This window comes from Typha latifolia, chromosome 1 (assembly GCF_019914945.1).
Source record: "Typha latifolia isolate L0001 chromosome 1, TyphaL0001v2, whole genome shotgun sequence".
Classification (NCBI taxonomy): Eukaryota; Viridiplantae; Streptophyta; class Magnoliopsida; order Poales; family Typhaceae; genus Typha; species Typha latifolia.
Window position 1 is genome coordinate 2,829,678 of NC_133086.1, and position 22,219 is coordinate 2,851,896.

The 22,219-nt window shown below is 38.8% G+C and overlaps 3 protein-coding genes across 5 annotated transcripts; 1 reads left to right on the forward strand and 2 right to left on the reverse strand.

The window, feature by feature from the left end:
• Nucleotides 1-29: 29 nt before the first annotated feature.
• On the reverse strand, nt 30-5,074 carry LOC140787372 (uncharacterized). Its single transcript, XM_073136268.1, has 4 exons — nt 4,846-5,074; nt 3,629-3,899; nt 1,018-1,075; nt 30-925 (listed from the first exon to the last, which is right to left on the reverse strand). The coding sequence occupies exons 1-4, from the start codon at nt 4,911-4,913 to the stop codon at nt 333-335; spliced, it is 990 nt and encodes a 329-aa protein (XP_072992369.1). The 5' UTR covers nt 4,914-5,074; the 3' UTR covers nt 30-332.
• Nucleotides 5,075-6,325: 1,251 nt separating this feature from the next.
• Nucleotides 6,326-7,966, reverse strand: LOC140787380 (strigolactone esterase D14). The gene is made up of 2 exons (XM_073136281.1): nt 7,161-7,966; nt 6,326-7,082 (listed from the first exon to the last, which is right to left on the reverse strand). Exons 1-2 carry the CDS (start codon nt 7,574-7,576, stop codon nt 6,653-6,655), a joined length of 846 nt encoding a protein of 281 aa, XP_072992382.1. The 5' UTR covers nt 7,577-7,966; the 3' UTR covers nt 6,326-6,652.
• Nucleotides 7,967-14,522: 6,556 nt separating this feature from the next.
• LOC140787527 (calcium-transporting ATPase 10, plasma membrane-type-like) lies at nt 14,523-21,479 on the forward strand. Of its 3 annotated transcripts, none has more exons than XM_073136503.1 (8): nt 14,523-15,061; nt 16,574-16,628; nt 16,703-18,651; nt 18,740-18,898; nt 19,848-20,019; nt 20,113-20,411; nt 20,885-21,142; nt 21,226-21,479. In XM_073136503.1, exons 1-7 carry the CDS (start codon nt 14,885-14,887, stop codon nt 21,122-21,124), a joined length of 3,051 nt encoding a protein of 1,016 aa, XP_072992604.1. In that variant the 5' UTR covers nt 14,523-14,884; the 3' UTR covers nt 21,125-21,142; nt 21,226-21,479. The 3 variants fall into 3 exon arrangements, with proteins under 3 accessions (XP_072992604.1, XP_072992613.1, XP_072992596.1); XM_073136512.1 differs by having other exon boundaries at nt 20,885-21,124; XM_073136495.1 differs by having other exon boundaries at nt 20,885-21,479.
• The last annotated feature ends 740 nt before the right edge of the window (nt 21,480-22,219 follow it).

The window sequence follows — 22,219 nt, forward strand, 5'->3', positions numbered from 1 at the left end:
AAATACTGCAATCAATCTTGCATTCAAAGTTTGAAACATCAAGGCTCTAGAAGAATTCATTAAAACCCCTGCTCACTACAGTCTATGCAAATATAAATCTAAGAACCAAAATGGTGGAGCCAAATTAGGAAAAGTTGTAAGGATTCCACATAAAGACAGCAATTTTGCCTCGGTTTCATTAAAGATGATCACTAGTGCAGGTATGCTTGCAAACGGTGGAAAATGCATACGACTAGGAAAGCTGAACTGGGAAGCAGATATGAAGCACACAGAAGAAGAGAATTCATCAGAACTAGGAAACTGCTGTGAAGCCCACACAAAAAGAGAATTCATTAGCCTGACAACAGGGCTTCAACTTTTGCAATCTGCTCTTCTTCATTCTTCGAAGTTGGGCTTCTATTGGCTTCATCAAATAGGTCATGCTTCCATTTATCAAGTTGAACGCCAGCCTGACGATAATTGTTCCTCTCACTGTACCGGCCATCAAAGCTGTCCCTACCCCACATGCCCCTGCGAGGGAACCTGTCCCTTGATTGGTGGTCTGTCTTCCGTACTTCAGATCTTCGAGCAAAACCTTCTTCTCTCTTATTGTTTCTCTCATCTGTGTTCTTAAATGGTCTCTCAGGTTTATCTACTCGACAAGAATTATAGTCCCCTCTTTCTTCTTTTCTTGCAGCACCAAATACATGTTGATCACAACTTGATGCTTTCAAATCAGATTCTGGTTCTATCGGCATCTTCTTCTCCCTAAATGCTGGTCTTCTTCTAACAGGGGGTGCCTCAACTTCTCCATCAGGTCTCCCTACTGTATTATCATCTGCATGATATTGAGGTCTCTCGTCCTTCCTCTGCAAATCCTGTTCCTCAGTTTTGTCTTTGATTCTGTGTCCAGATTGCTCCTTTTGATCACTCCACCGTCCATGATCTGTGTAAGAGTATATAAAACGGATAAAGAAATTAAGAGCGGATTAAAGTGTGCACAATAAAGCACCAGTAGAGATGAGAGAGAATCACTACCAGTAGCTCGCCGAACATACTTTCGACCACCTTGCCCAGCACTGCTACGCTCACCAAGCTGTACATAAAACCATAGGTAGCCTAAGATTGTTATACACAAGGGAACACTTGAGAGTGCACGTCTGAAGAAGATCCCACTATAGCAGTAAACTTATATGATTCGTGCACAAAAGATAGTAAATAAAGAATCATGTCAAGCTAGCACTCTGCTAAACATAAACAACAGTGTATAGTTGGTGATGAGGACATTGGACCCAACTTTGGCTTACTTATTTGTGTCATTGGATCTAGTTCGATTTTGGTTAGTTGTTATATATCTTTTTCTATTTTCTAGTATTTTCGGATTGTTTTCGGGCTAATTTCCAGCTCATAAGTTGGGTTTGTTTTGACTTATTTTGGTCCAGTTGGGTAATTATTCACTTCGGATTTTATGTTAGCACTAAAAATAGTTTTAAAAAACATTGTATTTAGACGGTCTTTGATGAAATAAAAACGGCTTGAACCTTTCTCCAAGGATTTTGTGAAGATTCCTTCCGATGTGAAATCGGAAGCCTCGAAGCTAGGGATGACAAGTTTTGACTTGACACAAACCTGAAGGTTTTAAATGAGTTTTGAGTTTAATATAATTGGGTTCAGATTATAAGCAAGTTGACCTGCTTAACCGGATTATGAAAATGAAGTTACATTTGTGTGATGCGAACATCACTGACGGGACACGATGACATATATACTAGCGCAAAAGGCATCGACATTTGATGATCCCCCATATAGTAATCCGAATCTGGTCGAGTTTATTTATTATGCGATATTTATGATTGTTTTTGTATTTTTCATTTGTCTAAGGTGTCTTTTGCTTATTTTTATTATAAGTTTATATATAGACATGTTGTGCTTTCTTTTGAGGTTAATGAAATTTTTTTTAATTGCTCTCTTTAGTGAAAAAAGGTGTTAAACCATTGTTAAGGATAGATATGTGAAACTCCCTTCCTCTTCTATATCTTCCATTTCTCTTCCATCTCCTTCTCTCCACCATGTTTTGTATCATTGTATTTGTTACCTCAACCCGTTTAACACATTTATGCTCATTCTACAAACATGCTTATGACACATAATATGATTATGACCTGAATAATCTATTTATAGCACAAAAAAATTTATTTATAATTTGAATAACTTATATAATTTCAAATTACTTGTGTTACCCAACAATTTGTTTATGACCTGTATAACCCCTTGAATAAATAGGTCATGTTCATTTTTATAAATTTTGATTAGTAAACAGGTCATGATCATGTTTACATTATCATGACTGGACCGGATAGAACCCCACTCGAACTCGACTAACCTGACACAATTGCCACCCCTACTCGAAGCGCAAAGCCTAGGGTCTCTTTCCACAAATTTGATACTTTCTTCCATTCCTCCTGCATTCTTCGACATTTCCAGTACATCACGAGACTTCTAAAAGTCTATTAAGAGTCTGACTTTTCGGATATTTTGATTCGGACATTCGTTGGCTTCCAAATCTAATCTTTCGGGTTAGATTTCAGAATTCATCTTTAGATCAAATTCCAACACGGGCTTCCAATCATGGACTGGATTACATCTCATTATTTCGGATTCAATTGACTAGTATAACGATAGTAACATCCTTTTGAACCTCACATTTAATTTGTTATCCTTAGACCAATTGTTGCTGATAGTTTTAATCTTCATATAATCTTATCCAATCTCATATCAACCTTTTCCTACAATATTTTTTGTTGGAATTTTCTAAAACCTTTCAATTTTCTACACCAGAACCCATAAAATTGTCTATTTGTTAGCCTTAGTCTACCATCTTATTTATTAATGATTTGATTTTAATTCTGAGTGAAGAACTCTAATCAAAGAAAATTTTCATACTTCCAACGATCTAAGTCATTCTCTTGAAAACGAAGCATCTTGCTAGTGATCATATACTATAACATAGTTTCATATGTTTATTTGAAATTATTTTTATTTGCTGACTCTTTTAGTTTAGCCACTTGCATATTTGTCCCGCAATCTGAAGAAATGAAGGTAAACAATGACCAAAAGAAAACCTCAACTATATAAAACTAACCAAGTTGGAAAACATTTAATAAAATAGTATAACTGGGATACAGCATTAGAAAACCTTGTTGCTGCAAATTACCATAATCTCTGTGTTGTGATATCTTTCTGAACTAAGATCTACCAACACTTAAAGTAAAAAAATCAGAATAGTGTACCTAAAGACATAATTCAGCAGCTGTTGTAGAAAAAAGAAAGTTCTAGTGACACGCAGCTGAGGAACTTTTCTGTATTGTCGTCCCTATTAAGACTGCAGTAGATGATCTAAATATTTACTTTTGTAGTTGCAGCTACAAAAGTCATATTTCCACTCATAAGTAATAAACACCTAAAAATTTCAAAAGCAAGTCAAAATACCTAAGAATAATAAACTTGGAAGGCATTATATAAACAAAGAACAAAAAATGTAGTCATTTCTCATAGAATATAGAAAGTAAAGGAATTGCTTGAATTAGCAAAGAAATAACGCTAGTTACTGGTAAGAAATACCCACAAGTTAATAGAAAAAAAGTGGGACCTGAGAGTAAGATTTTGGTCGTGGTACTTCTCTAAAGTCTGCAGAATACTTGGTCCTATCATAAAATCCATCTTCCTTTGCTTCAGACCCTCTGTTTTCAACATCAGTCAGCAGCTTTGTTTCAGTAGATATAGGCCTATCCAGTGGACCAGCATCTTGCCAACGTCTTCCGCCTTTTTCATCACGATCAGATGTTTCATCGCCATGAAAATTACGACTGTGGTAAGTTCTCTCAGTTGCAGGTTTCCCATCTCTTCTTGCTTTCTTTGGACTACAAATGGGGGGAAAGTAATGCATACATGTTTTGTTGTCCAACAGAAAGGTAATTGATCCGAAAAACTTATGTGCTAGTACAAACACAGTTAGGACTTGAAGAGGCAGAATTTCCTTTAGAAAATTTACAAACTGTTTATTGCTTATTAGGCAACCCACTACATCTGTAAGAACAAATCCTTAAGCAGAAATATGGTATCAGTAGTTTAAACACATGATGTACTTATAATGCACAACACTCAGAATTCCAGTCTAAATACATACAGATTAATATTCCAGCCACTACATTGAGAATCATACTAGTGTAGCATATGACATATGGAAAATATTCAAAAGAGCAGCAGCTTAGTTTTAATTCTCCTAAACCTTTCATCTATTCTCAAGAAGAGCACTTCTAATCTCTCCCCCTCTTCCGCTTTCTATCGGCCTGAATGAACTCTCATTGAGCCATATAGTTCCCACTTTCGTGCTTCCTCTCATACATATAGCTCCCCAATCACTATCCGAATTTTAAGCCAGCACAGTTCTCCCTTTCCTCTTCTTCCTCTACTTGATCCACGTAGCTAAAGGACCCATCATTTGTTCTTTTTTCATTTCTGTTCCTCTTCTCTAACAATATTACTCTAATACCACCACTCTGACAATCTAACACCGCTGCACAAAGGATCATTGCGATAGTTCACAACCCTTAAGGTCTGTCACGGATTAGTCAAATGCTTTGCATATGCTAAATGAATTGCTTTGCTATCTTATAAAACAACTTTTCTCCAATCTATTCATAGAAATCAATATTGCCTTACTGTGATAAGATCATAGCTTCTCCTTCCTGACTAGATGCACGATTATAATTACGATCACACTAACTTCGAAACTAGAAAATTCTCATGAAAATTGATCAACACAATGGGAAAAACTCGAGGCAAATACAAGCAGACTGAACCCACCTGGGCTCTCTCCCCGACCTGGAGTGGAAGCGCTCGCCTCGAGAATCGCGCTCCTCGCGTCGAGCCATCGATCACTTTCTTCCTCCCGGAAGCAATTCTTTCACAAGCCGGAAGGAATTGCTAGGGCTTCGTTCGATGTGTTCCCGATCTACTTATTAGTCTCCAGTAGATCCGAGCCACCCGACCTCCACGCACGAGTGCATGGCACGTGATACGTGATGCTACGTGCGCAATTATAAGAATTTGGCGAGTTCTTAAACAAATTGGTACTCCCCATCATAAACCTATTTATCGATTTAGTTCTCTAACCAAATTTATTATCAAAGTAATTTGTTCTAGCCAGCTGAGCTAAAATAGTTGAATCGTCCCGCGTTTCATTTTTAGTCTCCACTGTCTTTTAAAAAAAAAGAATCTCACATTCCCATCACAATCAATCGAGAGTTAAATATTTAATATATCATTTTCATGAACAATAAAATTATTAAACTGTTTAGCAATTTTGTTGTTTACAAAATTATTAAATTTAAATAATTTTAATTTATGGTAAAATTAAACCTCTATGGTTGATGGTACGGAGACCTATTTTGATCACAAAAAAAAAAAATTTAATGCTACATATAATTAGAGGTGGCAATCGGTTGAGTTCGAGTTAGATTAAGATAATGCAAGCATAAACATGATCTATTTTATTAAATGAATAAAAAAATTTAAATACTAACACAATTTATTTATTAAACAACTAATACGGGTCACAAATAAGTTTGATGAGTCGACGTAATAAATACGAACACAATTCGTTTATAATTTGAATTTAAGTAAACTAAAATTCAAATCGGTTCAAAATTTAAATTAAGTCGTATCGGATTATCGATTTAACTTTTTCCCCTCTTATGGAAACCTTCAATATGCGACAATAAATGGGGTCTCTGACGTGCATAGATATTTATTATATTCGTAATATGGAACCAAAACTCTAATGTATGGCCCTCCCTGTACTGTGTACGAGACAACCAAACTTACTGGGGAGGAACATATACATAGTGATCAAAACTGGACTATTGGGATTGGGGGTTGTCAAAAGGATAAGGTTTATGATCCACTATTGTTCTCTCGGGGGCCCATCTTATCTCGAAATTAGATTCCTTATTTGATGCCTTCTACCATCAGAACCTTCCCAAATCTTAAAGCATCATTTCGTGTAAAAAAACATAATCACTTTTATGCGGCGAGCCCACCCACCCCTCTCTAATCTGCGAATCAGATCACAGCCACCGAGAGCCAAAAGGAGGGAAGCAACTTTGTTCTACTAGTAGTGATCGAATAGTCTATCCAAGAATAACAAACTGGTAATAGAAATAGTAACCGCTGTTTTATTAATCAAGCCAGTGGCGGCGGGTTAACTCTCGCTAAGAGAGTTGATGATGAGTATTAGTTGCTGCAATCTTTAACCGGGGATAATAGTTGTAAGACTTGTGCGGCGAAAAAGAAAAAGGCAAAATCTTACATAAAAGGTAAAGGAAAGCATAGAGTGGCAACTTCACGAGTATATCTCTAACGGTAGAGGTAGAGATAGAGATTAGGAGAAAGTAATCTCAACGAAGGCCACCTTATCTTTATCAAAAAAAAAACAACATACAAAAGAGAGGGCCGGGAAAAAGAGGAAAGAGAGAGAGAGAGAAAAAAAGGAAATCGATACAGGCAGCAGCTTTTACCACGTGACCTTCACGTGGGTGGTGATAGTAATCTCTCTCACTCTCTTCTGGGAACCAACAGCGAACAGCGAACAGCTAGACGGGTCACTCGTAGGTCACCGCGCGATGGAGCGGTAGAGGACGTGGGCGAGGGCGGCGGGGGCGCTGAGGTGGGGGAGGTGGCCCTCGGTGTGGAGGAGCTCGACGGTGGTGCGGCCGCCGAGGTGGGCCTTGAGGTAGGCGGCGACGGAGATGGGGACGGAGACGTCCTTGGCCGTCTGCACGACGACGCACGGGGCTCGCACGAGGCCGAGCACGCCGCGGAGGTCGCTGTTGAAGACGGTGCGGCAGACGAAGAGGGAGATGTCCGGCCGCATGTTGAACAGCGTCCGACTGAACTCCCGCACCGCCGCCGGCACGTCGGCCCCCACGGCCAGCGGCGCGTACCCCGTCACCCACGCCTTGTAGTTGGCCTCCATCGCCGCGAACACCGTCTCGATCTCATCCCTCTCGAATCCCCCATGGTACTCCCTGTCGTTCAGGAACCTGGAAAGAAGAGAGGAAGAAGCGGATAAGAGAAAAAGAAATCGATCCAATTACAAATCACAAAAGTGAAATTTAAACCTTGGAGAGGCGCCGACGAGTACTAGCTTGAGGAACAGTTCGGGGCGTCGGATGGCGGCGAGGATTCCAATCATGGCCGACACAGAGTGTCCGACAAAGAAGCAGCGGTCAACCCGGAGGGCGTCGAGAATCGCGAGCAAGTCGTCGACGTAGGCATCAAGAGTGGTGTAGCGGCGGAAGTCGAAGTGGTCAGGGTTGACGCTCCCGGCGCAGACGAGGTCGTACAGGACGATGCGGAAGTCGCGCTGGAAGTAAGGCAGCACGCGGCTCCACGCCGACTGGTCCGTACCGAACCCGTGCGAGAGCACCAGGACCCGATCACCCGACCCCACCACCCTCACGTTCAGGATCTCAAGCAGCTTGCTGCTGCTGCTGCTATTGCCGGCGGCGACGCCGTTGTTGCTCCCTCCGCCCATCTCCGCGACCTCAATTACGGCCTCAATAATAGAGGTTGGCTTCTATGTTCTCCCCTTTTGGAGGTATGTGATCTATTGATATGTGGGGTTTGATCTGGGCTTTGCCTTCTCATATGGGCATTGGGAAGAGATGGCCAGGATTTATATATACAGTTAGTTGGGGGGTGGGGGGAGAAAGAGAGGGCTTGATGACAGAGGGTTTATGTTTGCTTCTCTCTCTCTCTCTCTCTCTCTCTCTCCCTCTTTGGATTTTCTTTTTCTTTGCCTTGCTTTATTCCCCACCTCTGCTGTTGCTGAGAGACTCTTCTGCCTTTTTGGGGGGATGTCCAATTATCCAAACCACATTATCTTTTTTTTTTTTTCTTTTTCCTTTTCTTTTGTCCTCACCCTCTCTCTGCTCATATATATACTAAATCAAATTAAAAGACTTTTCTTTTCTAAAAGAATAAATGAAAATAATGGACACGTAAAGATGTGGTGACCGTAGGTGTGCGTCCCCACCTACCAAGTTGGGAGCTTTGGTTGTTTCTTACTCCGATGTGTGTCCAGAATTTGCTCGTTGTAAAAGAGGCTAAGTCAAACTCCATTTGATTCTTAATTACATAACACATGTCATGTGTAGATTTGGTCACCTACGTGGCTTGATTAGTTAAGCTAGCTCTCATTGTGGTCAGTGACTTGTCACCATTAGCCCTATATATATATATGTCCAATATTATTAACTGATTTCGTGCTACTCAAAGTGCGTTAGGTGCCGGTAGTACATCAAGTTGCAGCTTTTTTTAATCATCCCTAAGCACCATTAGTATGAGCTTAGACTTAGAGTGGCCATTTTCGTTTCACATTAAGCTCACGGCGGTGACGAGATGCTCCAGCTCCGTGGATTCGGACGAATTGGGCCCGAGTCGTCGTCTGCACCGAATGCGAGTCTGCTTGTCTCTCAAAATCAAAGGTCCCATCGAATCTGGTCACCGCTGCTCAAATATTCTTGGTGGCAATAAGCAAAAACACCCCGACAAATGGTTGTATTTTACTTACTTGTGACGTGCTCTAGTATTCATTGGAAGGCTTCTTCGAATGAGTATGTGGCACGACGTCGTCCAGTGTTGAAAAGTTTGCTTATGGCGTTGTCTCTGTGTTCTTATCACTTGGGAATATCAACTGCAAACCTCCAGACTTGAGTAAATGAAATGGCCTGCCAAGGCGTTGAAGGGTAGTGCATGAGGACAAACATGAACTGCGTGGCTACTATATGACCAAGAAATGTGTGAAAAAAGCCAACAAGTACGTGGTAATTTTTTCAATGCTGTAAGTGGTGCATGCTTATTATGGTGGGGTCGTATCTGAAAAATTAGGTTTCTAAGAGGGTGATTTTTCCACTCACAAGAAGTTTTAAAAATATCTTATATATGTCCTTTATTATAGTATTTATTATCTGAGAAATAATCATTCTACAGGACGGTCGTATCATGCATCAAACTTAATTTCACTAAAGTTTTTGATAACTCAAACTATGGAGCACAGGAGTCTTCCTAAACCTTGGATTGAGTGGCTTTTAAAATATTCTTTCATGGGGGAGCACTGATGCAATCATTACTTCTCTTTGTTTAGAGGCATTTGACAAGGTGATTCATTATCTCCGCTGCCTTTTTTTTTTATCTTGAATGATAACTCTTGCCCAATCAAACAACCACTGTTTAAATGCATGGGTCTAATTTTTATTCATCCGTAGTTATTTTTCAGTATGGAGGCGATGTTATCTTATTATCTGCCGCAATGAAGATTATATTTTGATTCTCAAATGCTTTTATGTCTCATTGAAATCATACATGGACTCAAAGTTAATTACTCCAAACCCTACTCTATCTTTAGTGTGCTCGCCTCAATCATTGAATGAATATTGGGCGTCAAAATTAGGTTGTTCTACTGCTACTTTCCAATTTCTTATCTTGGGAAGGGATGCCTTTAAAGTGTGGGAAACTTTTAATATCTGATTGGAATAAAACCATCCATAACTTTCTAGATCGATGGATAACCAAGCATTTATCTATTGGAGGAAGATTAATCATTGTTGAGTCGGTATTATCTGCCTTAATTACCTCAATACTCCCTCTATATTTTCAGAATCCCGGAAAAAGTCTTAAAAAAGAATTGACGCCCTAAGATTATCTTTCTTCTAGAAGGGTAAAATTAAAATTTCAAGGAGAACTCTGTGCCACCAAAAAAAAAGTTCTTAATTTGGTGGCAAATTTGGAAAGATAATATTATTTGGAGATGGTCTTCAAACAACTTGTTCTATACAAAAGCCATTCTATTCTTCTATAAATTAAGGTGAATATTTTCATGTGGTTAACTTTGCGTTCGAAACTCCAGACAAAGGATGTTATGACAATAAAAGGATTTTCTAGGTGATCGAAAATTATTGCCTTCTCTACTATATCGAAGAGGAGTATTAATAATATCTTTCTAACTTAGTGATCATATCAGTGCCCTCCTTTCTCCCTATTCTACGCTATGGGAATTTCACCACTCATCTTAACGCGATGTGATCAGTTTTGGGACATTCTCTATGTGCTTCATGCCGTCATATCGAGGTGGGTCGAACATGCTCATCTGCATAAAATAAATAAAATTGGAAAGAAAAAATATAAATATAATTTAAAAGAAAACCACACGAGAAAGGAAAATTTTAAGGATAAGGCCAAGTTTTATATACCATATATCCCTGTCTGTTGGTTGGGCATTACATCAACCATTTAGTCCATTCTTTATCCCTCCAAGTTGCTATCGTGTTCAACCAATGGGAAGAGAAGGCTCCTAATCTTGCATGATAATGGCGTCTACCAGCACAACTCTTGAAGTAAATGGGTAGAAGAGGACTAGCTACAGGGACACTGCATATGGTGTTTTTTTAAATGAAAAATATAAATCTCTTGTTGACAAGAATTTTTTTAGGAAAAACGAAAGGGAAAGAGAGAAGGTGGCTTGTCCAAGTAGGAGATTGTGTAATGGCCAAAGTAGCAGCCACTAAATAACCTTGACCTTATTGTGGTGGTCCAGAATCAGTTTCTTTATCGATCTCTCTATCTTCTTCAAGAATCGAGCGGCACGATCTCTTGGGATGGGGCTGATCAGTCTATCCATCTCCATTGCTTGTCTTTCTTAAATTCTTACTAGGGATTTTGAAATTTGCTGATGCACTAATTTCGTAACGAAACTAAACGAAATGCAAGAAAATATCAATCCTTAAAATAAAAAGAGCGTGCGTAGGACTCCTGCATCAAGTTTGACTTTATAGAGAGCGAGATGTACACAGATTTATCTGAAATATTAGAGATCGAGTAAAGAAGCTATTTCTATCACCCGAACTTCGCCAAGGATATACAGTGACCGCGACAGCGAAGAAGACATTGTTGGGTTCAATGAACGATACTATGTGAACCTAAGAAGAAGGGATGCATGCAAAGAGAGAACAGCAGCATGGGTACAGATTTAGTTCATAATTTTTCCACGCACAGAGAGAGAGAGAGAGATAGAGGGGAGGGAGAGGGAGCGAGAGAAGAAAAAAGAGATAGGTTTTGTTCACAGGACATGGATAACATCTGTCAGAATCCGATTCAGTGCCTTTAACCTTTGTCAAATATAGTGGCTAACTTCTTTTGGTCCCTCCCCATCTTGTTGCCGCATCCACCTAATTCCCCAAACCCCACATAGGCCGCCTCCTATCCTTTTAGTTCTACCTCACATCCTAAACTTTTATCTACTGGTAGTGCTTTCATCTCACCCTTCCAGGAGTTCTAACTTCCATTAGATCTTTGTCTGCCGTCACGTGGAGCATGTCGTGGAAAGGGCCACGACCTTGTTTTATCCACATACCACCTCTCCCTTCTGCTAGTGATCACTGGCAAGCAAAAGGCACTTTGTACGTGCTACGCGAGTACATTTGCTCACTGGCTTGTGGGTGATTGATAGCTAGGAGTTTGCAGTCTCATTCTCTTTTAGTCTCTTGGTGGATATAGCAAAGTACTGGAAATAAAGGGCTAGCATTTAAACCGTGCATATCAGCTTACCAATAGTTCAAAAACACTGATGTTGGAAAAGGATAAATACATGGTTCATATTCTCTTGTAAACATTTGAATTCTTTGGTGCTCATCGAGATAACGTTGGGAAATCGACAGCTGCCTCAATAGAGTAATGGAGAATTGCAGATAACCATTCCCATCTTGGTCCCACCTTAACACCTCCATTTCTTTTTATATACAGAAAAGGACCTCTTTGCATAAGATAGATAGATAGATAAATCGATATAAATAGATATATGTAGAGAGGGAGAGAGAGGGACACCTTTATGTAATGTGCACAAGTTATTGGTTGGTTATGGTGGGATGAGTCATTGGCCTTATCTTCCACATGGACACCATTTCCTTTACAACAACACTAAGCATCTATAGATTCGAGTGTTTCTACGTTGAAATAGAAACAGACTGTGTAAAAGAAGAACTTCTTTTTGAAGTGTGAAATTAACATTTCACCCCGCGCGCCCTCTGATCGAGGATCCTCTCAAGAGCCACGGTTGTACGAAATCAGTTTCCAGCTAACACAATGGCCGTGGCTGCACGCATCCTGGCTTGCAGGGGATCCCTGCCATTTTTACACACCTGTTAATGGAGTCTTAGTCACCCTGAGGGGGAGTAGGGACCTCCATAGTCTATGCTTTCACTCACTGACATCATGATTAGATTGCAAGTTCTGACCCTCTCGTCTTCTAGCACGTGTACACGAGCATGTACATGGGAGGAAATGGAGCTACTTTTGTACTCAAAGTCCAAGTCAAATGCTTGCGAGTTGGGGAAGTGGCATCTTGAAATTGTCAATCGATCGATCTAATGTGGGAGATCTTCTTCCCGAGAGAGGAGACGCAAGGAGTAGATCAAGGTGGTGCCAACCACTGTGGGTACTGTCACTTGGGAGGACCACCATGTTATTATGTTATTTTGTAAGGAGGAAGAAGGTATGGTGCCGTGGTGGTGGTGGTGGTGGTGGTGTACAAGTATTCTAGTGCATAATTTTTTTTTCTTCTCGTGTGTTGGATTCTCTTTAATGATTAAAGAGGACCCATGTTAATATGTAGACACGTGTTGCAACCATATGTAAAACAAATCTTGAACTCCAAATCCATAACAAACAAAAAAAACGGTGGATTTCGTCTTTTCCTTTTATACACTCAATTCGACTCTCTTGGTAATAATTATAGTGGATGGAAATGTACTGAGATGATTGGAAAGACGATGTTATATGAGAAGTGGAAAGTTTTAAATATAGGCAAAGCCCAACCCACTTTAATATTGCTATTGGGCCTAAACGTGCATCCAACTTCGGGCCTCATAAACTATAACTAGTTCCTTTGCTGAGTCCATGGAGTGATAAAAGAATTAAGAGATGAAATATTAAACGATATATTTTTCATGCAACTTTGATTATGCACCGCTAAGACGTTTTCCTTCTCTTGTTATCATAGCATAATCTCACAAGTTTAACCAAAACGATAAAGTCAACAAATAATTTATCGAGGAAATTAGTGAGAATCAATTGTTGGATTCTTATTTTATCTAGTCTTAATTAATTATTTCATCGTGTAGACATCAACTACAAAGGAAGCAGCCGTGCAAGTATTAGAATGCTTTTTAAGAAGGAAAAAAAAAGTATTAGATTGTGATTAATATTAAAATATTCGAGATTCAGAAGGGCTGATGTCTTGTTTCGTTGACTTCGATCTTCGTGCAGTCAATTTCCGACAACGTGCCATCGATTTGCAGACCATTTTCCATTCTTAAGCCAACCATAGTTGACTGACTAAATACACCAACCAACTTTTGTAAAATTAGTAGTAGTTACCTCCTCTGCTAACAAAGATGGTCGAATGATTAACTTAAATAAAAATTAATTATTTAACAGTATGGAAGCTTAGTTTAATGGTTAGACTCAGCTTAGTTTATAACTCAACGATGTGGTAGTTTAAAGGATAGTGTATTGGCTTGGAGTAATGTTTCGGTAATAATATTTAATAAATTATTTTTAATATTTTATTATTAAAATTAATAAATATACGTAAATAACCAAAAAATTATTAGCTTTTAAAATTTATAGTGTGAAATATTAATCAATGATCTTGTTACATGATTGAAGATATTTTTGGTTGTACTATAATATTGTATAAAATATTAGATATCTTCTAAATTATTTAAAATCATTTATGCAAGGCTAACATAATATATTTTGAATCTAAGTTTGATTTTTTTAAATAATAATTAATTAATTAGAAAGAAGTCGGAATTTGAAAAAGTACCAACACTCCTTGATGCGAGCTGTTGCTAAATTACTAAATAATTTTCTACATAATAACTATTTAATATTGTAGTTGATTCTACAAACTTTTTGGTCGTAAGAAAGAGCACCTCCAAGCTCTACTAAAGTTTTAATTAGTTTAATTATTATTATAATTAATTAAATTTAATTTATTTAATATTTTTGAAGTAACACAATAATTCTGACAATAAGTTTAATAATTTAAATAGTTTCTGTCACACGGGTTTCTCCTTGATCAATAGAAATGGAACTTATTCCAAACGAAAGGCAAATATCGCAGTCCTGGTACTCTGCCAGCATTTGATTCGCTATTGGATCGTCAAACAATTAATCCTTTTTGAAAGCCAACTAAGGCCTGCCAAGTGTCGAGGGCAGGTAAATTAATCCAGCTTGAGCTGCAGACAATCTGCTGCTAAAATCTTTTCAGCCAACCAAGAGTTGCCATAATGCCATTACCATTTGCCAAGCGCAATCCATGGGCGAAGCAAAAGAATTCCTGCAACCGTGTCTGCGGACGATCTTTACTTAACATGTTTGTTTCTTGCGTTTTGACCCCCTCACTTTCCGGTCAATTCCCCAAAGCTAAAGGAGAAGCTGCCACTAACCGGACTCCCATCCCTTCTCTCTCAGCTTATTTCGGATCCATCTCTCTCTCTCTCTTCAAAGATCATTTCTTTCCTCTCCTACCACGAGAGACCGATTACCGCGTGCGCGCAACTCCCACTAATACCCCAGTAACTTCCAGGGATCTACAAAAGGAAACAGACAACGGGGGCTTCATTTTAGAGGCCTCCCACATGGAATTTGCTGCTGCAAATCCCTTTCTCTAGCCATTACATTCTCTTTTTAGGTTGGAGTAGTAGGGTGCCCATCTGAGAAAGACGTCTAATTTGGCCCTGAGAGGAGCAGGAACCGACTAAAGATTGGATTTGGCGGGAGGATGGAGAGCTATCTGAACCAGAACTTTGGTGGGGTGAAGTCGAAGCACTCCTCGGAGGAGGCGTTGCAGCGATGGCGGAATCTGGTCGGCGTCGTCAAGAACCCGAAGCGACGGTTCCGCTTCACCGCCAACCTCTCGAAGCGCTCGGAGGCCGCCGCCATGAAGAGGACCAACCAGGTTGATGCTTTTCCTCTGGTTCCTTTGATTTCATGTATTTCGGGTTTTAAAGCAGGTACTTTTCTTTGTTTGAAAGCATTCAAGGGTTTTTTATGGTGGAACCATACCTGATTCAGGATTATAAGGAAATATTAGATTTCGCGGTTTAACTGTTATCAAATGAATATCTTCGAGGCTTTAAATAGTAATCTATAGTTGGAAGGATCTTCCAAAATATCTTCATATGAATCTACTTTTTGATAGTAAATTGTCTTGGTGTTCTTTTTCCCCTGGGCCAAATTGGATCAAATGGTAATAACAAGACGCAAATTAGTGAAAGAAATAGTGAGAAAAATGGAATTAGATGGAACTCAAGCCGCATAACAGTGCTAGAAGGTAAAGAAATATGGCATGAATATATAAAATTATGCAAAAACAAATATCAGCCGAAGGACGATTGATATGTCATGTGACAGATTTCACCATGGTTTCTCTTTTACCTTGCCAAAGTTGTCGAGATGACACAAAAGAGGGTAACGACAGAACACTTAACAGCGGAAAGTTACAAACTACAATTTGTCAGATGTATAAGAGATTGATCGTATATTTTCACCTTTTGCACCTCTTTGATGGCTATTATTTCTGTTGTTTTCCTCAGCTTGATAATTGTCTTCTATATTCCTCATTTCCTCTGTCTTGGTAATTGGCATAATAAATATCACCAAAGGCAATTTAGTTGCTGCAGTGTTTGTTTGTCTTTTTTAAATCCTGTCCTCCCTATGGGGAGGATGTTGATGGAGTTAAGTTTATCGGTGTACAGAATGTAAGTAAAATCAACACTTTCACTATTGCTCCTCTGTCTGCCTAAAGTATATCCTTGCTTCCCTACTTGTGTGACTAGATTGAACTTTCAACTTCTAGGAGAATGAAGGAGGTTGCAATTGAGGGAAAAGATAATAGCAAAATGGTGGGGAATCAGAAAGGAGATATTTAGTGGAATCCCCTAACAGACTCAAATGGATTGTTTCAGATCTTCATACTTATGGAGAATGAAGGAGGTTGCAATTGAGGGAAAAGATAATAGCAAAATGGTGGGGGATCAGAAAGGAGATATTTTGTGGAATCCCCCAACAGACTCAAATGGATTATTTCAGATCTTCATACTTATGGAAAATGACTTTAAAACTTACAGTATGTTCTCATCATCTCATGTTAATGCATCAGATTGCTCCATGCGATACATTCAGTAATTGTTTTATCAACTGTAAGAGTCATTGCATGCACTGTTAAGTAAAGCACAAAACGAAGTTCAACCTAAATGTCTTCAATTCTTGATCAAGTATGAATTGTATTATGCATGTCGGCAATTAATACTCTTTCTTAAATTCATTAATAGATATGTAGAATCCATGATTTTATATTTGATTAATCTGATGTAAGTGACATCTTTCCTTTTTAGACTTTCTTAATCTACGATATTCCAATTTGAGTGGCTCATTCTTACTTAACAAAGTCACTTGTTTTTTCCTGCAGGAGAAGTTGCGGGTTGCTGTTTTGGTTTCAAAAGCTGCACTTCAGTTTATACATGGTAATTTGTCAATCTTTGTCAAGCTCTATCCTGTTGTGAGTTCTTAATTTTACCTTAAGAGTAAATTTGTCCAGGTATCACGCCTAGCGAGTACACTGTACCTGCTGAAGTCCAGGCTGCGGGCTTTCAAATTTGTGCCGATGAATTGGGTTCAATTGTTGAAGGCCATGATCTGAAGAAGATGAAAGCACATGGTGGTGTAGCTGGTTTGGCAAACAAGTTGTCAACATCAGTATCTGATGGACTTGTAGCTACAGAGGATAGCTTGAAGCGCAGGCAGGAGGTTTATGGTGTAAATAAATTTGCTGAAACTCAACTCCGGAGCTTTTGGGTTTTTGTGTGGGAAGCACTTCAAGATACGACTCTTATCATTCTTGCTGTGTGCGCCTTTGTGTCCTTGATTGTTGGCATTGCTACAGAAGGTTGGCCAAGAGGTGCCCATGATGGCCTTGGTATTGTTGCAAGCATCCTTTTAGTTGTCTTTGTCACTGCAATAAGTGATTACCGGCAATCTTTGCAATTTAAGGATTTGGATAAGGAGAAAAAGAAAATATCTATACAAGTAACACGTAATGGGTTCAGACAGAAGATTTCAATATATGATCTTCTCCCTGGTGATATTGTGCATCTGTCTATTGGAGATCAGGTCCCTGCAGATGGCTTATTTGTTTCTGGATTCTCTGTATTAATCAATGAATCCAGTCTAACAGGAGAGAGTGAGCCTGTTGTGGTAAACACAGAGTATCCTTTTCTTCTATCAGGAACTAAGGTTCAAGATGGATCTTGTAAAATGTTGGTGACGACTGTTGGAATGAGAACCCAGTGGGGTAAGCTGATGGCGACGCTTAGTGAAGGCGGAGATGATGAGACTCCATTGCAGGTAAAGTTGAATGGAGTTGCAAGTATTATAGGGAAAATTGGCCTGTTTTTCGCTGTTGTGACATTTGCTGTGCTAGCTGAAGGCTTACTGAGAGGTAAATATCAAGATGGCTCATACTTGAGTTGGTCTGGAGACGATGCACTAGAATTGTTGGAATATTTTGCTATTGCAGTTACTATAGTTGTGGTCGCAGTTCCTGAAGGGCTTCCATTGGCTGTAACCTTGAGCCTTGCTTTTGCCATGAAAAAGATGATGAACGACAAAGCACTTGTCCGCCATCTTGCTGCTTGTGAGACTATGGGATCATCTACCACAATTTGCAGTGATAAGACAGGGACACTAACAACGAATCACATGACAGTTGTTAAGGCTTGCATATGTGGAAATATCAAGGAAGTAGGAAACTCTGAGAAGGCTGTTAGTATGTGCTCTGCACTTCCAGATGTTGTAGTAGAAACTCTATTGCAGTCGATATTTAATAACACCGGTGGTGAAGTTGTTATAAATCAAGATGGGAAACTTGAAATTCTTGGTACACCAACTGAGACTGCTCTATTAGAATTTGGCTTGTCGCTAGGTGGAAATTTTCAGGCTGTGCGCCAGGAAAGCAGCCTTGTCAAAGTCGAACCTTTCAACTCTCTGAAGAAGAGAATGGGGGTGGTGATCCAACTTCCAGGCGGAGGATACCGTGCACATTGCAAAGGTGCTTCTGAAATTATATTGGCTGCTTGTGATAAATTTCTAGATACTGAAGGTAACATTGTTCCTCTTGATGAAGCATCTATCAGCCATCTCAAGAGTACAATTGAAAGCTTTGCTAATGAAGCACTTCGTACTCTTTGCCTGGCCTATGTGGAACTTGAAAATGGTTTCTCAGCTGACCAACCAATTCCAGTTGATGGATATACTTGTATTGGAATTGTGGGTATCAAAGATCCTGTCCGGCCAGGTGTGAAGGAGTCGGTTGCAATCTGTAGGTCTGCTGGTATTACTGTGAGAATGGTTACAGGAGACAACATAAATACAGCAAAGGCAATTGCTCGGGAATGTGGGATCCTCACAGATGATGGGGTGGCTATTGAAGGTCCAGAATTCAGAGAAAAGAGTCTAGAAGAATTGAATGATTTAATTCCAAGAATTCAGGTCTATTACAGTATTACTTGAAACAGTAAAGTTTCCTGATAATATACACTTTTTCTGTGAATCTAACTCGATAAGTTTTATTTGTCAGGTGATGGCTAGATCTTCACCGTTAGATAAACATACCTTGGTAAAACATCTGCGCACCACGTTTAATGAAGTTGTTGCTGTGACTGGTGATGGTACAAATGATGCTCCAGCGCTGCATGAGGCCGATATTGGACTTGCAATGGGTATTGCAGGAACTGAGGTAATATATCTATGCTTGCCACTGAGCATATGCCTTTTGCTGAATAAGGGAATTAAGATTAAAGAAAGCATTACGGAGTATGTACCTTTTTTTGTCAAGCTCCTTACAGAGGGAAGCTTGCTAGATTACTTTCAATTTTATGATTTTATCTAAGCACATATGTCATTGAAGCTGCTAGACTGTCATTTATCAACATGTTTCTTTCTATACTCTTTCGGCACTAACTTATTGAAAACGTCTCACAATCTATGGGACATGGTTATATAAGTAAATGCATTTTCCCCTCTTTATTCTATCAAACTGTCTTAGTATATCAAATATATTATTTATTTTGATGTAGCAGACTGTCATTGTTTTCTTTATGTTATCATTATTTTATATTACAGAGGGAAGCTAGCAAGAATACATCAATTGGATCTAATACATATGGCATTTAAGCTGCCAGACTGTCATTTATCAACATATTTCTTTCTATACTCTTTTGGCACTAATTTATTGAAAACGTTCTCATAATCTATAGGACATTGTTATATAAGTAAATGAATTGTTCCCTCTTTATTCCAAAAAGTTGTCTCAGTATATCAAACATACTATTTATTTTAGTGTAGCAGAATGTCACTGTTTTCTTTATGTTATTGTTATTTTACATTATATTTATATTTGATTATCTTCATGCAAAGTTTGTTTCTGATCAACAACTATAAAGTACAGGAGTTTAATCAGGATCCTGATTCTCCTATAGACAGGTTTCTTTGTCTTTTTCACAGAAAATAGACATTTTTAATTCTCGTGTCCTGGCATTAGTCATGAAAATTCACTTGCTAGTTGTTATAGTTCTGTTAAAAGACTATCGAATAGCATAAGTTCCCTCATCTGATTTGTCTATTTGCTCTAACAGTTTTATCAGGCCTTATCAGTAATACGTCTTTTGTTTAATTCTTTTGTGTAGGTGGCCAAAGAGAGTGCTGATGTGATTATTCTTGATGATAATTTTTCAACTATTGTTACTGTTGCAAGATGGGGACGATCTGTATACATAAATATTCAGAAGTTTGTGCAGTTTCAGCTGACTGTCAATGTGGTTGCTCTTATTGTGAATTTCTCCTCAGCTTGTTTAACAGGTACATAGCTGTATCTTTCTAGTGTTTTCGGAAGAGCCACTTTCCAAAAGCTATTTCTTATTGTTATTTTTCTTTTGCATGCCTTTATCATAGGGAATGCACCTCTCACTGCTGTTCAGCTGCTTTGGGTCAACATGATCATGGATACACTTGGAGCACTTGCATTAGCCACTGAGCCACCTAATAATGACTTGATGAAAAGAGCTCCAGTAGGAAGGAAAGGGAATTTTATCAGCAATGTAATGTGGAGGAATATTTTGGGACAATCCTTTTATCAGTTTATTGTGATATGGTATCTCCAGACGGAAGGGAAAGGACTATTCCGACTAGAGGATCCCTCTTCTGATGCTACACTGAATACACTTATTTTCAACACTTTTGTGTTTTGTCAGGTAAATGCATGTCATTAGTGCCTTTTCTATTGGTATCTTAGTTGCTTCCTCTCTCTTAGTGCAGATGTTTAAAGCTATACTGCCCAAATATGGAATTTGAGAAGAAATTCTCTTTTCCTGAATTCCTGTATCTTATCTCAATTAAATTGGACTTAGATGAAACCAAATGTATCTTATTATTTACTGCATGGCATCTAGATTCTTGCCATCATTTTCTTAAGCTAGATTCTAGTGGTTTAAAAGGAAATCACAGATCTTACCTTGTTAACCATTCAAGATCTGCATTTTTTTGAGTGACATGGAAATGTGCGATTGACTTATTTCTTGACATGCTAATATGATTTGGCCAATTATTACATCTCTAAAGCTACAACAGATAATTCTCAAATAGTTAACATTATTTTGATAGAGTACAGAATACCAAGTGCCAAAATCCTAAACATTAACCATCTGAGTCTACGATTATTGTACAGGTGTTCAATGAGATCAGCTCAAGAGAGATGGAGAAGATTGACGTCTTCAAGGGCATTTTGGATAACTATGTATTCGTGGGTGTCATCGCTACCACTGTCATCTTTCAAGTCATAATTGTTCAATACCTTGGAGATTTTGCAAACACAACACCACTTACATTAATGCAGTGGTTTGCAAGTGTCTTCATTGGGTTCCTTGGCATGCCTATCGCTGCTGCTGTCAAATTGATCCCGATCTAAGTAATTATCTGATATGAAGTTAGTGACTTTGAATTTTTTTTTGTTTAGCAATTTTTCATGGTTATTCTGCTTGCCCGCCTCCTGATATTGTTCTGCAACAGTTCGTCAGGGAGAAGACCATGAAATGCTTGGGATATTCATCAAAATGTGGGAACAATTTTCTTTTTGCATTTACCTTGTATTTTGTTGTTTGTACTTCATCCAAGGCTGAGTGAGCTAACCGTCCTGACTCAGAAATCAGCTATATTTTTTAGAAGGGCAATATTTCCCTACAGATATTTTAGTGTTGCTCATTGTAATGTTGGAATTTTAATTAGAGAGTTCCACAATGGATGTTTTCTTCTTCTTCTTTTCACTTGAATTGATCATATATCTTTCTCAAATTGATGAATGACAAAGTTATTGATTTTAGCTGCACATCCAAGAGGAATAATTATTCTGACTAGCAGTTTCTTTGTTTTGCTTGAAATCCAAAGGCCAGCATCATATGATACACCAAAGCTTGTACAATGTACTTCACCCTACACTAACTTATTGCATGGCAGTACATGTCTGAATTCTATTGACCAGTCAACATGAAGCATGGCATTGTTATTTTTTTTTTCTTTTCTTGAGCTGGCAGATTTGAAGCAGCCCTTTTGTTTGGAGCCACAGGTTTCATGTATACATTCCAACTGCACAGGCCAAGTAACCCTTGTATTATATTATGTTTCTGTTCTGCTCTCCTGCCATGTCCAGTGCAAGAGAGCTACCACTCACTTGCAAGGTGGTAGGCACTCCATTAACCTAACTATTTAAGCAAATCATGTTTCAGGCCTGCTTTTGACTGCATGGAGAAGAGAGATCTTTACAGAGATTAAAGAAGCACGCACCTCATCCACAGCCATCTGATCAAAGATCAAACACTAGCTGGGCACAAGATAATTTTTAAAAAAAATTACACCAATACTTAGGCATGGAAAGACACACAAGGCTCTCTCCTTGAAGCAAGTGAAATGAACAGAACCGCCCACATGCTGCACCAGTAAGTATTCCTCACAAAAGAAACTTAGCACCTGGAGGGAGAAACTGGAGGAAGTCCTTTAGCCTACCTTT

Bases quoted from the DNA above. Each gene is read 5' to 3' on its own strand.
- LOC140787380 (XM_073136281.1), bottom strand. From the start codon at position 7,576: ATGGGCGGAGGGAGCAACAACGGCGTCGCCGCCGGCAATAGCAGCAGC. The intron at 7,083-7,160 runs GTTTAAATTTCA...TCTTCTTTCCAG, and splicing joins CTCGTCGGCGCCTCTCCAAG to GTTCCTGAACGACAGGGAGT.
- LOC140787372 (XM_073136268.1), bottom strand. From the start codon at position 4,913: ATGGCTCGACGCGAGGAGCGCGATTCTCGAGGCGAGCGCTTCCACTCC. The intron at 3,900-4,845 runs GTGGGTTCAGTC...CCCCATTTGTAG, and splicing joins AGGTCGGGGAGAGAGCCCAG to TCCAAAGAAAGCAAGAAGAG. The intron at 926-1,017 runs GTAGTGATTCTC...ACTCTTACACAG, and splicing joins GTATGTTCGGCGAGCTACTG to ATCATGGACGGTGGAGTGAT.
- LOC140787527 (XM_073136495.1), top strand. From the start codon at position 14,885: ATGGAGAGCTATCTGAACCAGAACTTTGGTGGGGTGAAGTCGAAGCAC. The intron at 16,629-16,702 runs GTAATTTGTCAA...AAATTTGTCCAG, and splicing joins TGCACTTCAGTTTATACATG to GTATCACGCCTAGCGAGTAC. The intron at 18,899-19,847 runs GTAATATATCTA...TCTTTTGTGTAG, and splicing joins TGGGTATTGCAGGAACTGAG to GTGGCCAAAGAGAGTGCTGA.